Source organism: Eublepharis macularius, chromosome 9, assembly GCF_028583425.1.
Source record: "Eublepharis macularius isolate TG4126 chromosome 9, MPM_Emac_v1.0, whole genome shotgun sequence".
In the NCBI taxonomy this organism is placed as follows: Eukaryota; Metazoa; Chordata; class Lepidosauria; order Squamata; family Eublepharidae; genus Eublepharis; species Eublepharis macularius.
The window spans coordinates 45,344,622-45,356,878 of NC_072798.1; the positions used below are offsets into that span (position 1 = coordinate 45,344,622).

The window sequence follows — 12,257 nt, forward strand, 5'->3', positions numbered from 1 at the left end:
AATGAAATGAGTTCTGACTTACAAAAGTCTGTGCTGGAATACATTTTATTAGCCTTTAAAATGCCATGGACTCATGTTTTGTTTGACTTTTGTGGGAGACTTTTGTGGGAGAGCTATGCTGGTGGCCAAGCCCGGCAAAGTGCAGTGAGGCTGCAGCCAGAAGCGCATGCCCCACCATTCCCTGACAACTCCACTAGCATTCTCCAATGGCCGTGCCATCTCCATGATAGGCATGCAAGTGGCAAGTAAAGGCACAGACTGTGATCTCTGCTGACCATCAACACCTCCCCACCCCCAGAGAGCAGGCAGCTGGGGACCTCATGCCCCTATGGTCACAGCACCTGCATGGAGACGCATGGATGGGGGGAGCTGCCCAGCCAAGCAGCAGGCAGGGAGTGTGGCATCCCTCAGAGGGGCAGCCCATGGCGAGGGGTGTGTGTGTGTGCCAATTGTCCTGATGCAGGGGAGGGACTTGCCAGGGATCCCATCCAGAGTGGCCTTGGAGCCCACCATGGGAGCAGTGGGCATGACACCCCTGGTGGATGAGGATGGAGCTGCACCTTGCCAGGTGGCAAGCCATGCTCACCAGTGGGATAGCTTCCCAGCCAACTGGCCGTAGTGCCAGGGGCAACCCCATGTGTACCTTGGGCCACTCCTGCAGGTGGTGGGATGGGAGGGTGGCTGGTAGGAAGCCATGAGCCATAGCCTTGAGCTGCCCAAGTAGCCCCTCAATGCATACCTTGCCCTCATGCATTACAGCCAGCAGATCCCCCAGGCAGTCCACAACCACTGCCTCCGATGCAGCCAGGCTGGCATGCATTCATAGCCCTGGGACAAAACCACCCTCCACTCACAGCGCATCTCCAGCCGCTCCCTCTTGATCACCACTCACATGGTGGAGAGAGTAGGGGAGATACGCTGTGCATGGTGAGGGCCCCATGCCCAGGCTCCCGGCACAGGCCTCATGTCTCCCATGAGCCCACAGCACCCACCTCCTGGTCTGCCCATCCTGTCACCCTACAGTCCTCACTGGCACTGCCACAGGTGCTGAGCTGCCTGATGTTGCTTGGGTCACTGCCTCACCAGTGTGGCTTGGGGTCATCTCCCAGGCCATGTTGCCAGTCAGGGCTGATCTCCCCTGCCTGGCTACACCCAGGTGGATGTGAGGGGGATGGCCAGCTCCCCATCCATCTTACCATTGTAAAGGGTCTCTGTGTACAGATGAGGGGACCATCCTGATGAGAACCACTCTCAGTCAGGCTCTGCTGGGTAGGTCCCATAGAATCTTCAATCTAGCAGCTGCTGTGGCCACCCCAGGACCCCCTGCAACTGCTGGCTACTGTCCCTGCATCGGAGTGGGAGAGCCACTCGCCACGACCCCCCCAGAGATAGTGAGCAAGGAGGTCACAAGCAGGTGACTCATCCAGTTTGGGCAGCCTTTGGGTTACCTGGGCCAGTCCAATTGAGACTATTAACCCTGAGAGTTACACTAGAGAGCTGGCACATGCCTGTACCACCACACACATGCTCCCTCCTCCATGGACCAGTATTCCATGTGAAAGAACCAATCCAGGGTAAGCAATGTCCCCCTCCACCTCTTTCTTTTCTTCAGTACCCCCTGGATTAATGGTCTCAGTCAGAATTGGGGAATGATGGGCAGCCACCTGTCCAGACCCCCACTTTCACTGGTGAAAAGAAGAATCCCCTTGGGGTAGGGAGCTTCCTTTCTGTGGGTGTGTGCATGCAGCACATGGACTCCCCCTCTCAGATTGTCCTCGTGTCCCTGGCTGCCATGGCCATCTCCCTAATGCCTCAGACCCCAACGCTGCTGAGGGGGGCAGTTGAGTTTCCTGCATTTGGGGAAATCTTAGGGGTTAGCACACCAAACAGGAGAGCCAGTTTGGTGTAGTAGTTAAGAGCAGCAGGACTCTAATCTGGAGAACCAGGTTTGATTCCCCACTCCTCCACTCGAAGTCAGCTGGGTGACCTTAGGTCAGTCACAGCTCTCCGGAGCTCTCTCAGCCCCGCCCACCTCACAGGGTGATTATTGTGGGGATAAGAATAACATACTTTGTAATCCACACTGAGTGGATGTTAAGTTGTCCTGAGGGGCGGTATATAAATTGGATGTTATTATTATATTATTATACATCCCACCATGTTTTCTTTGCCACCATGTGAGGAGGCAGGAGGAATGCGGACAGCGTTCAGTGGCAGTCTTCTTGGGATCCACACACCCCTGCTTCGTTCAGGGGCTGAGCCACCCAACAGGACAGAGGTGGCCCAGGGCTGGGAAGCATTCCTGAGAATGTGCTGTGGGGCTATTGTCAGCTGTGGGGCTGCCCCAGGGAGGGAGGGAGGAGCTATTGTCAGCTGTGGGTGAGGAATGAAGCAGGGAGGGACTAGTTGTTCCTCTTAGACTTCATGGAACTGCCAACAGTGAAGAGGATGTCTGGCTGCATGTTGCCACTTCCCTCAGCCAGAATGGGAGCTGTGCCTGTTTTTGCAGTGGTCAGAGCCACGAGGGCCAGTCTTCATGTTGCCTTTTCAACAGTGGGATCAAGTCATAGGCTGCTTGGGGAAAGGCTCTGTGGGCAGGGTTTGGATGGCAGCCAATAAGGGTCACCAGGAGCTGGAACAGCTATGCTCTTTGGCCTCCCTGATGGGTTGCAACATGCCTGAAAGGGAAACAGACACATGAGTGGTGATGAGTGGCTGGGCCTCACACAGGCCACAGCCAGGTCTGCCACATCCTGGGAGGGTGTTCCTGTCTGGGTTGGCAGCAGTGGATCCATCGCCACAGGTGCTGTCGGCAACCAGAAAGTGCTCCTTATCTGCATCTGAATTTTCCATTGCTGTGTGGCTGCTTGTAGCTCTGATCCTGAGAGAGAGGCAGTCATGAGGTTGCACACCTTCCATTGCAGGGGAATTACAAGAGCAAGCACCCAGTCACTCCACCCCACAGCCATGTCTCTTTTTTGCCTGGAGGGGGGGGTCGACTGAGGGAGTCTGAATGGAGCCTTGACATGGGCTGCTGGAAACAAAACAGTTGTGTTAAGCGTGGTTCCCTGGGCAACTGCCTCTGTGGTAGGCATGCCCCAGACCGGCTCACATCCAGGGGCTGTGCCCCTCCCAGTGAGCCTCATGTGTAGAGGACAGCATTGGGGAGTAACAGGTGGCAGAAAGGAGAAACCAGTGTGAACAAACAAGCCAGGGCAGCTGCCTCCCTAGCTCCTGCTTACCTGTTGATGCACCCTCCCTAAGCCAGGACTTAGAAGACAGGTAACCTGCAAGGGGACTTGGGTGGTAGTTGTCAGTCAGACATCTAGATGTGGCTTCCTCTCAGATGTGAGTGTGAGGCATGCCCCAAATTCCACTAAGTTTGCCCTGCACACTCTTGTCCTACCACTGCAAGCAACCTCTCATACCTTGCATTATAAATTCTTATGGCAAGGGGCTCTCAGACACAGCCTCCAGCCACCTCCCCACTTACCTGGGGTCATAGGCACCCTAGCCAGAGGGTATGTAGGGTGCCTGGGGGGCTGATTGACTGCAGGGTAGAGGGCTTGGCCACTGCAGGGGTGTGAGCAGATTGGTCCTCGTGGTAGTTGCAGTGGGGTGGGGATTGACTGTGCAATGGCTACCTATGGGCTATGCCATCAATTTTTGTGCTTTAACTTTCCACCGCTGCTGGGAGCATTTCCATGCCTGGAATGGCTTAGGGACCCAAATAACTCATGCCCCACCACCAGCCTGCCCTCCGGCCCATTGGCACAGGTATTTATGCCCCGTTTATGCCCATGCCCAGAAGCCACAGCTGAGCACCGGCAAGGGACCCAGGTAGAGTGGCACCAGACTGTTGCACTGTTGTGGAGGGTGGGTTATACCAGCATAACTCCAGGTTACTCTGCCATTACTTGTAGTCGGCCCTAATTGAAATCTTTGTTAACTAAAATGCTTTGAAGACGATTTTATTCACCATACATTCATTTTTCCTAATGTAATAACAGAATATTTGTTTCTTCTTTTAAAAAAAACCCTCTATATTGTTTTATTACAAATATTTATTCTGACTTACGTTTTTTCTTAGATTGTATTTACCATGCAATACTATACAGAGTTTACTGCAAGCTTACTTTATGCCCTATAAATATTTCTAACTCTCTCTTTACATCCTTGTATTGTGATCATGTAACTATAGTTATCCACTGTAAAATATGGCTCTAGGAGCATATTATCTACCTAAAATAAAATTCAAGAATACTTGTGTTTACTTCTGTGAAATTTACAAGACTTCTAGGTAAAGGGAAAGTTTGCCAGATGGGCTAGATAGCACATTTGTTGTGATACTTGATTTTCTGGACAGCAAAATATAAATGAACATAAATTACCTTTGAAATTTGTTGAACCGCACAAGTATGTTTTATCATTAGATTTCCTGGCTGCTTCCCTGGAGTGATTTGCTGCTAACATGAATATGTTTAATGGATTGCCAGTGCAATCCATATTGTAACTTTCATGTTTTCTGAAGCTGCAGGTGAGTGTGATCATAATTATTTAGCATAATTATTTAGCATGTTGTCAGATATTATTTGTTAAACAATGTGCTGGAACTGCTCCACAGAACTCCTGTGTGACACCACCTCTCCCTTCCTTGAAATCCCTCTTCAAAATCTGTTTTCCCATGAAGACCTAGTCACAGCTCCCTTTCTTTATGGAGCACACAACTAGAATGAACATGTTCATGTTCACCTTCCTTTTCTTGTCTTCCCTGTGCCAGATTTTAAGTGGGGAAGCTCTTTGGAGCAGGGGCTTCTTTAGTGCCATGCACATTGATGGAACTATATATATAAGATTTAAATAATAAAATAATACATCTTTAAATCCTATAGTATGTGATGTTTCAAGTTATTGACAACATTTGTTCCTCTTTGTTTTAGGGAAGCAATGTTATGGAGGATCAGGATCTGTTGGAAATTGGAATACTTAATTCTGGACACAGACAAAGAATTCTACAGGCAATTCAGCTCCTTCCAAAGGTATCCTATTTTTTTTATCAGTTTCATAAGAAAGAGACTTTAATGTTTACAAATAAAATTAAGTAGAAATGTTAGCCTCCTGGGCCTTACTATCTGCAAATATGATTTTAGTCCCTTTCACGTGGTTTATATTACTATCTTTTACTTACTACATTTCATATAAGTGGAGAAGCTGCTGCAAATTACAGGACTCTGGGCTGTACATTTCTAAACTTACTATAGTACAGAAACCTCCACACACATACACAGACATTTTCCCTCCCTCCCTCCCTCCCTCCCCATTGGCTGTTTTCAGAATTTTCAAGTATAATGTATAGTGGATTCTTACCTTTGTTTCATATCATAATCAAATGTGTTGATTTATATGTTGTCATAAACTGCAACCAGTTAGGAAATCTTTATAATTTACAATGATAGTAGAGATCTTATATTATGGCACAGAGCAGTTCCTTATATTTCTTGATAAAAATATCAAACCTGTTCTAGAATTCCAAGCAATTTATCTATGGCTTATCTGTGCAAATATGTTAGGTAAGCATAGTAATGTGAGCTCTTACGAGAAGGATTTCTACATAGTAATGTGAGCTCATAGGCAAGGATTTCTACATCCTTAGGGCTTCCCTGGTACAGACATTGCAACTAGGAATTCCTCAGTTTCAGGTGGGTAGCCGTGTTGGTCTACAGTAGAACAGCAACATGAAGACCAACAAGATTTTACAAAGTATAAGCTTTCCAGAGTCAAAGCTCTTTTTGTTAGATAATAAATGCCTCCCTTTGTCTTTATTTGATGAAAAGAATTCCATAGTTGTGCTTCTATGATGTTATGCTACTTATATGAAAAGGACACTGATAAAAGCAGTTTTTTTAAAAAAAGAGCCAACTGAAAGCCCATATAAACCATTTCAAGTAGATGTCATTGTCCTATTGATTCTTGATTGTTAATAAAAAACCACCTAAAGCATTCTGAGGATTCCTGTGCATGATGGAAAAGTTCTTTATAAGCATAATTTTAATACACTGCCTATATATTCATCTTTGGGCCAAACTACACATTACGTATGCCTCATTATCACCATGGGGGCTTGCAGAGGTTGCCAGCTGTGGGGACTCAATTCAGAAGCACCACAAGGGTCTGATTCAGATCAAAACCATGGATGGGGTGAGAATGGGCTCCTGCTTTGCCTTTGTATTATTTTCGTGAACTGAAACACCCCGGGGGGTATTTGCCTGGGGGGGGGCACAAATGCAAGCATTCAGAGTGCATGCAGCTTCCTAATGGAACAAATAACTTCCTTTGGGCCATTTCAGGTTGGGAAAATGATGCAGGGAGAGGCAGGAGCTCCTCTCCCCACACCATGAGTCTGGACCTAACTGATCATCGAGTTGCAAATTATTTCTTACTAGCAACAATGCCCATTGTGGGAAAAAATACAACAGGCTCTAGAAAAGTGATTCAGTGGGCCCCCTCCCAGTGGCAAGTGGGCACTTTGCAGTGACCTGGAGGCCAGAGCGGGAAGGCACTGAGGGGAGGCATGGGGAGAAGTGCTCAGGCCGTCAGTTTGGTGGGCCCTGTCTGAGCAATGCACCTGTGCCTCCCCTCAACACCTTCCTGCTCTGGCCTCCAGGCCATTGTGAAGTGCCTGCTTGCTGCCAGGAGGGGGCCTACCAGATCACAGAGACAGAGGCACAACTGATTAGAGGTGGTAGTGGAAGGAGTAAGAAGCCTTGTCAAGTAACCGTTTTATGCTTATTTATTTTGGAACTTTGCATGTCACCTCTCCAGAATCCTGATTCCTCATAGTTTACAAGTACAAACAACACCATAAAACCATCATAAATTATCAATGTAAAAGCAAACTAAGAACATAAAAACAGCATATAACATGCCTCAAGAGAAGAAGCAGAAATGAAACAGCTAAAAAAGATAAAAACCCCTCAGTTACAAGAAATATGCTGGCCTGGCACCTAAAATATAGCATAGTAATCACCGATGAGCCTCAAGGTGGAGGCCATTCCAAAGGCAAGGTATAACCCCAGAAAAATGCCCTATATCTAGTCACCACCTGCTGAACTTCAAAGCAGAGACACAGAGAGCAGGACTTGGGAGGCAAACCTGAACAGGCAAGCTGGAAAGTACGGTACCCTGGCCTAAGCCATTTAGATATGAACAAGCAGTTTGAATTGTGCTTTGAAATAGATAGATCACCAGGACAGATCTTTCAGCACAGGGGTGATTTGATCCTTATAGTTAACTTATAACAATTCCCTTGCTGCTGTGGTTTGAAGCAACAGAAGTTTCCAAATCATTTTCAAAAACAGAGTGCAGAAACACCGAGTGCATTACAGTCATAGAACCTAGGTGTGATCAGAGCATGGATTACTGTGCCCAAATCACATTTTTCACTGCCATATTATCGGAATCTGATAAAAGGCGCTATGTGCCACAGAGGAAACCCGAGTCTCTAACCATAGGCCAGGATCCAGCAGCACTCTCAAGCTACAAACTTGTTCCTTCAGCAGGAATACAATGCACTCCTATACAGGCTGACTCTACAGGACTTGAGCAGTTTCTCCATTAATCAACAGCACTTTAGTCTTGTCTGGGTTGAGCTTCAGTTTATTGGTCCTCTTCCATTAACTTCTCCAGGACTTCCACAGACTCACCTGACTCAGCTATTAAGGAGAAATAGAGCTGGCTGCCACCTGCATATCAATGACCACTTCAAATCCCCAGATAACCTCTCCCAATGGTTTCATGTAGATGTTAAACAGCATGGGGAAGAAGATGGAACCCTTTGGAACCCCAGAGCATAAATCACACAGAGTTGAGCAGCAGTCCCCCTAACAACACCTTCTGGAATCAGCTAAGAGAATGAAACCACCAAAGCATGGTGCCCTACTACTCACAACCCATTCAGCCCACCCTGAAGGATACTATGGTCTGTAGTATTAAAAGCTGCTTACTGGGAGGGGGGGTGTTGACGTGAAGGAGGAAGGATGCTTAAAGCAAGAGCTCTGTCCCTCCCCACACCAACATCTCATTTAAAATCATCACAACCAAATGAAATCCATAGAATATGGGAAAGCAGATATCAGAGAAAAAGAAGCATCAGGTAAAAGTGGCAAAAAACTTGCAGGAGTTCTTTTCGAACCAGGAAATAGCAATGGCATCAGGGAAGACACTGGGAGAGGAAAACAAAATGGTGGGTGCAGTTAAAATCACCGAAATAAGCCCACTCTCCCAACAAGACAATCTTACAGATTTAATAATGCAAATGGAACAAAACTTACTTGACAATATGATGCTATCACAGCAATTTACAGCACAATTTGCTGAAATGAAAACTGAAATAAATAAGGCAACTCAAAACACTAGTAAAGCTGTGGAAATCAGTAATGCAGTTCAGATGGAAGTCAGAGAGCTTCAAAGTACAAACACTCATCTTCAGGAAAGATTATTAAAATTGGAAATGGCTGTAAGGCGGAGAAATGTTAAATTTAGAGGATTTAAAGAAAATATGGATTTAAATGAAGAGTTGCCAAACTTTCTGGCTTCTTGGCTAACAAAGCAGCTGCAGTGGAAAGAGGATGAGGCTCCAAGAATAGAAAATGCTTATAGAGTGGGTCCATGGAAAGACAGAAAGAAAAAGTTCCCCAGAGATATAGCTACATTTCAGGATCGGAATATTAGAAAAAAGATCCTTGCAGCAGCCAGATGCTTATAGAGTGGGTCCATGGAAAGACAGAAAGAAAAAGTTCCCCAGAGATATAGCTACATTTCAGGATTGGAACATTAGAAAAAAGATCCTTGCAGCAGCCAGATTGAGGGGAGCATTGGATTATAACGGAACCCCAATATCAATCCTCACAGATTTACCATCAGAAGTACTGAACAAAAGGAGAGAACTGAAAGGAGCAACTGAAGCATTAAGGAATGCCCAAATAAGCTATAAATGGATCAACCTTGTCAACCTAGAGGTCTCACATCAAGACAAAATGTTTAGAGCAACAGACCAAGAATCTGGAGCAACACTTCTCAGAGCTGTTGGAATTGAAACCACAGCAGAAGTGGAGAGAAATACACATAAAAGAAGAATGTCAACTGCTTTATCTCCCTTTAAAAACAGTAAAATACCAGTTCAGTGGAATTAACTGATTAATCCCAACATTTATGACATAATATCTACGTTGTGAAAAAAAAGCATTTAATCAAGACCATAGGGAGTTGGGGTGGTGGAGGAATAGGAGGGTATTGCATTTAGCACCCATTGTCTATTTCTGTTCTCGGAATTGGTTATTATACCAATAACCTGTGAGGTAACTACCTGCAGGCCACTGAGTTCGGAATTGTCTGTATGTTGTGGGGGGGAAATGGGGGAATGGGGGGAAGGGGGAAGGGAGGGGATTGGAAGGACTTTAGAATTCATGGTTGTAAACTAGCTTTAGGGGAGGAAGAGGGAAGGGGAGAGGGAAGGAGGGTTTATTCTAGCGTAATTGATAAGTGTTTTAATAATAGTTACAAATTATTGCCTTTTCTTATTATCATCTCTAAGTATACTGGTAAAGTTTGACTAACAATTTATGAAACACTATTTTGATTATTCAATAGAAAGAAATCTTGTATGATATGCTAATAATATCTCGCTATGAATACTTATTTACTAATGTTTTGGAATTGTTATCGCTAATATCTTTGTAACTGTTTTTATTTGTTAAGAATTATTACAATAAAAAATAAAAAATATATTTTTTTAAAAAGCTGCTTACTGCTGAGAGGTCCAGGAGAATCAACAGAGGGACACTCCCTCTGTCACTTTCTCTCCTATAGGAGAGGGTGGTGTTCCCTGCAAGCAGCTTAATGACAGGCTGAGGGGTTAGTTCCCTACTAATGACTGGCAGGCAGGTTGTGAGCCAAGCTGGTGAGTGTTCGAGTAGCCCTAATTGGTACCTTCCCTACATGGGTAGTGTGAGAGCATCACTGATAAATAGTGTTGTGACTGGTTATGATGGAGCATCACAGATAAACAGTGTTGTGGCTTGTAATTATGATGGAATTGTTAGGGGATGCGGTGGGAGTCGCTGTCAGTGTTGCTATGTTAGCTTTTGTTTCTGTAGCTGTTATTTCCTATTGCTTCTCTTGTGGATTGTGACTGCATCGTGTTGACATTTACCCTGTTGGGGTGACTATGTAACTTATCAGGACTATAGCATTGCCTGTAAGACACTTGTAGGCAGAAATCTGTGAATTATCTCTCTTTTCTTTAATGACTCAGCAAAACCAGATAATTGCTATACCATTTTCACCTTTTATTTTGCTAAATCCAATTTCTTCTGAATACATGTGTCACAGAAATTATGTAAGTAATATATTGTAGTCTACCAGAGAATATTTTGGCAGCATTTTCTTACTCATCATGCAAGGAAAAGTAAATGTATGTAAGAAAATGTAAAACTGTATTAATACTTTGGAAGTGCATTGCAAACCTCTAGGTGGGGCCTTGAACTCTCCTGGAATTACAACTGATCTCCAGGCTATAGAAATCCCGCTGGGGAAAACTGCTGCTTCAGAGGGTGGACTCTATGGCATTATTCCCTGCTGAGGTCCCTCCCATTCCCAAATCCTGCTCTCTCTGAACTCTACCCCAAATCTTCAGGAATTTCCCATGGTGGAGCTGGCAGCCCTTTACATTGGATGTTAGTGAAGGTTTTAAGCAATCTTTTGTTCAACTTGCCTTTACAATGTTACGGATATTTCTGTGCATTAGTTCTGAAATATTAACTGAGCTTTATGACTATCTTTAGGCTTTCTTCTTTGTTCATAATTATTTTCAAGATGTTAAATGTAGAGCATTGTTTTGGGAGAAAAGAAATTAAAAGAAGTTCAGATTAACAACAACAACCCCACCAAGGGTGCCACCTTGCAGTGGTGGTGGGGCTTGTGTGTTCTGATGAGGCTGAGAGCTATGCTGCTGGTAGCGTTGCTACCAGTAGGGTCACCCAAACCAGACAGGTCTCGACTGAACAGCCAGACTAAGCACACCCAACATCCATCAATCATGATGAGACAAAATAAACAAAAATCCATACTGGATTGGTTGTCACCTGGGTCAACTAGGACCATGGCAGGTGCTATGGCTCCTGGACACCTGTCAACAAATGGGCTACGGGGCTCAGCAGATTCTGTTGAGGAACCAGGACATACTGCTGAAGTGCTACTGGAACAAAGTAAGCGCAAAACTTGGACAACTGCCAAAGATTGAGACATAATGAAATGTTCTTATAAGATAAATCCATCTGCTTGTATTTTCTAGAAAAGAATTATGCAAGTCTGGAAAGAAAATCACCCACAATGCGGTATAACAGAGCAAAGAATAATGAATCAAAGACGGTTCATTATTCGGAATAAAGTTTTCACAGAACTGGAATTGCAAGAATTGGAGTAACTGGCAAAAAAAGAAACAACAAAAAATAATGACCAAAGAAAAATATCATGGCTGAACAGACTAAAGCCACAGTGGAAGAACATGCTCTACCTGAAATACAAGCTATGTATCAGCCTGATAATAATGATTTGAATGAACAGCAAAGAGTTCTGAAAGAAAATTTTTTGAGTCATGTCAGCCAAGGCAGTGAACAACAAAGACTGCCTATAATTTGCCAAATACAACGAAAACAAGTGAAAACTTTACTGAATGTAGCCAATGATGTCATCGATACAATTCCAACCAACGCATTAAAAGAAACAAATCAACTCATGTATAGTACAGCTGATGTAATAACAGCAGAGCTTGGCTACAAACTGCCAAAAAAGAAAAAGCCTGGCATACCAAAATGGAAAATCCGACTGGAAAAGAAGATTAATAAACTACGTGGAGATATCAGTAACCTGAAATACCTGAAAGATGGGAAATTGAAAAATGAGAGGATAAAAGATGGACTATGCTGAAGGTATGATTTGGAAAGGAAAACAATTGCTGAAACCATAGAAGAATTAAAACAACGGGTAACAGCAACAGCAAAAAAAATAGAAAGATATGATGGGTGAATAAAGCAGTATTAAGAAAATTTGCAATTTCAAAGCAATCAGTGATTATTCTATAAGTCACTGGGAGAAAACACAGTGCAGAAGAACATCATCCCATGTTAAGAAGATGCCCTGAAATTTTGGCAAGAAATTTGGGAAAGCCCAGTAGAGCATAACAGAAATGCCTCATGGAT

General features: G+C 44.5%; 1 protein-coding gene across 15 annotated transcripts in view; it reads left to right on the plus strand.

Annotated features, from left to right (window-relative positions):
* ANKS1B (ankyrin repeat and sterile alpha motif domain containing 1B) overlaps positions 1 to 12,257 on the plus strand; it is an 885,134-nt gene that overhangs the window by 530,501 nt on the left and 342,376 nt on the right. For all 15 annotated transcript variants that reach the window (XM_054988164.1, XM_054988165.1, XM_054988166.1 and 12 more), the window contains one exon: positions 4,941 to 5,039. In XM_054988164.1, the coding sequence (XP_054844139.1) occupies positions 4,941 to 5,039 (99 nt within the window). The remainder of the gene's footprint in view (positions 1 to 4,940; positions 5,040 to 12,257) is intronic.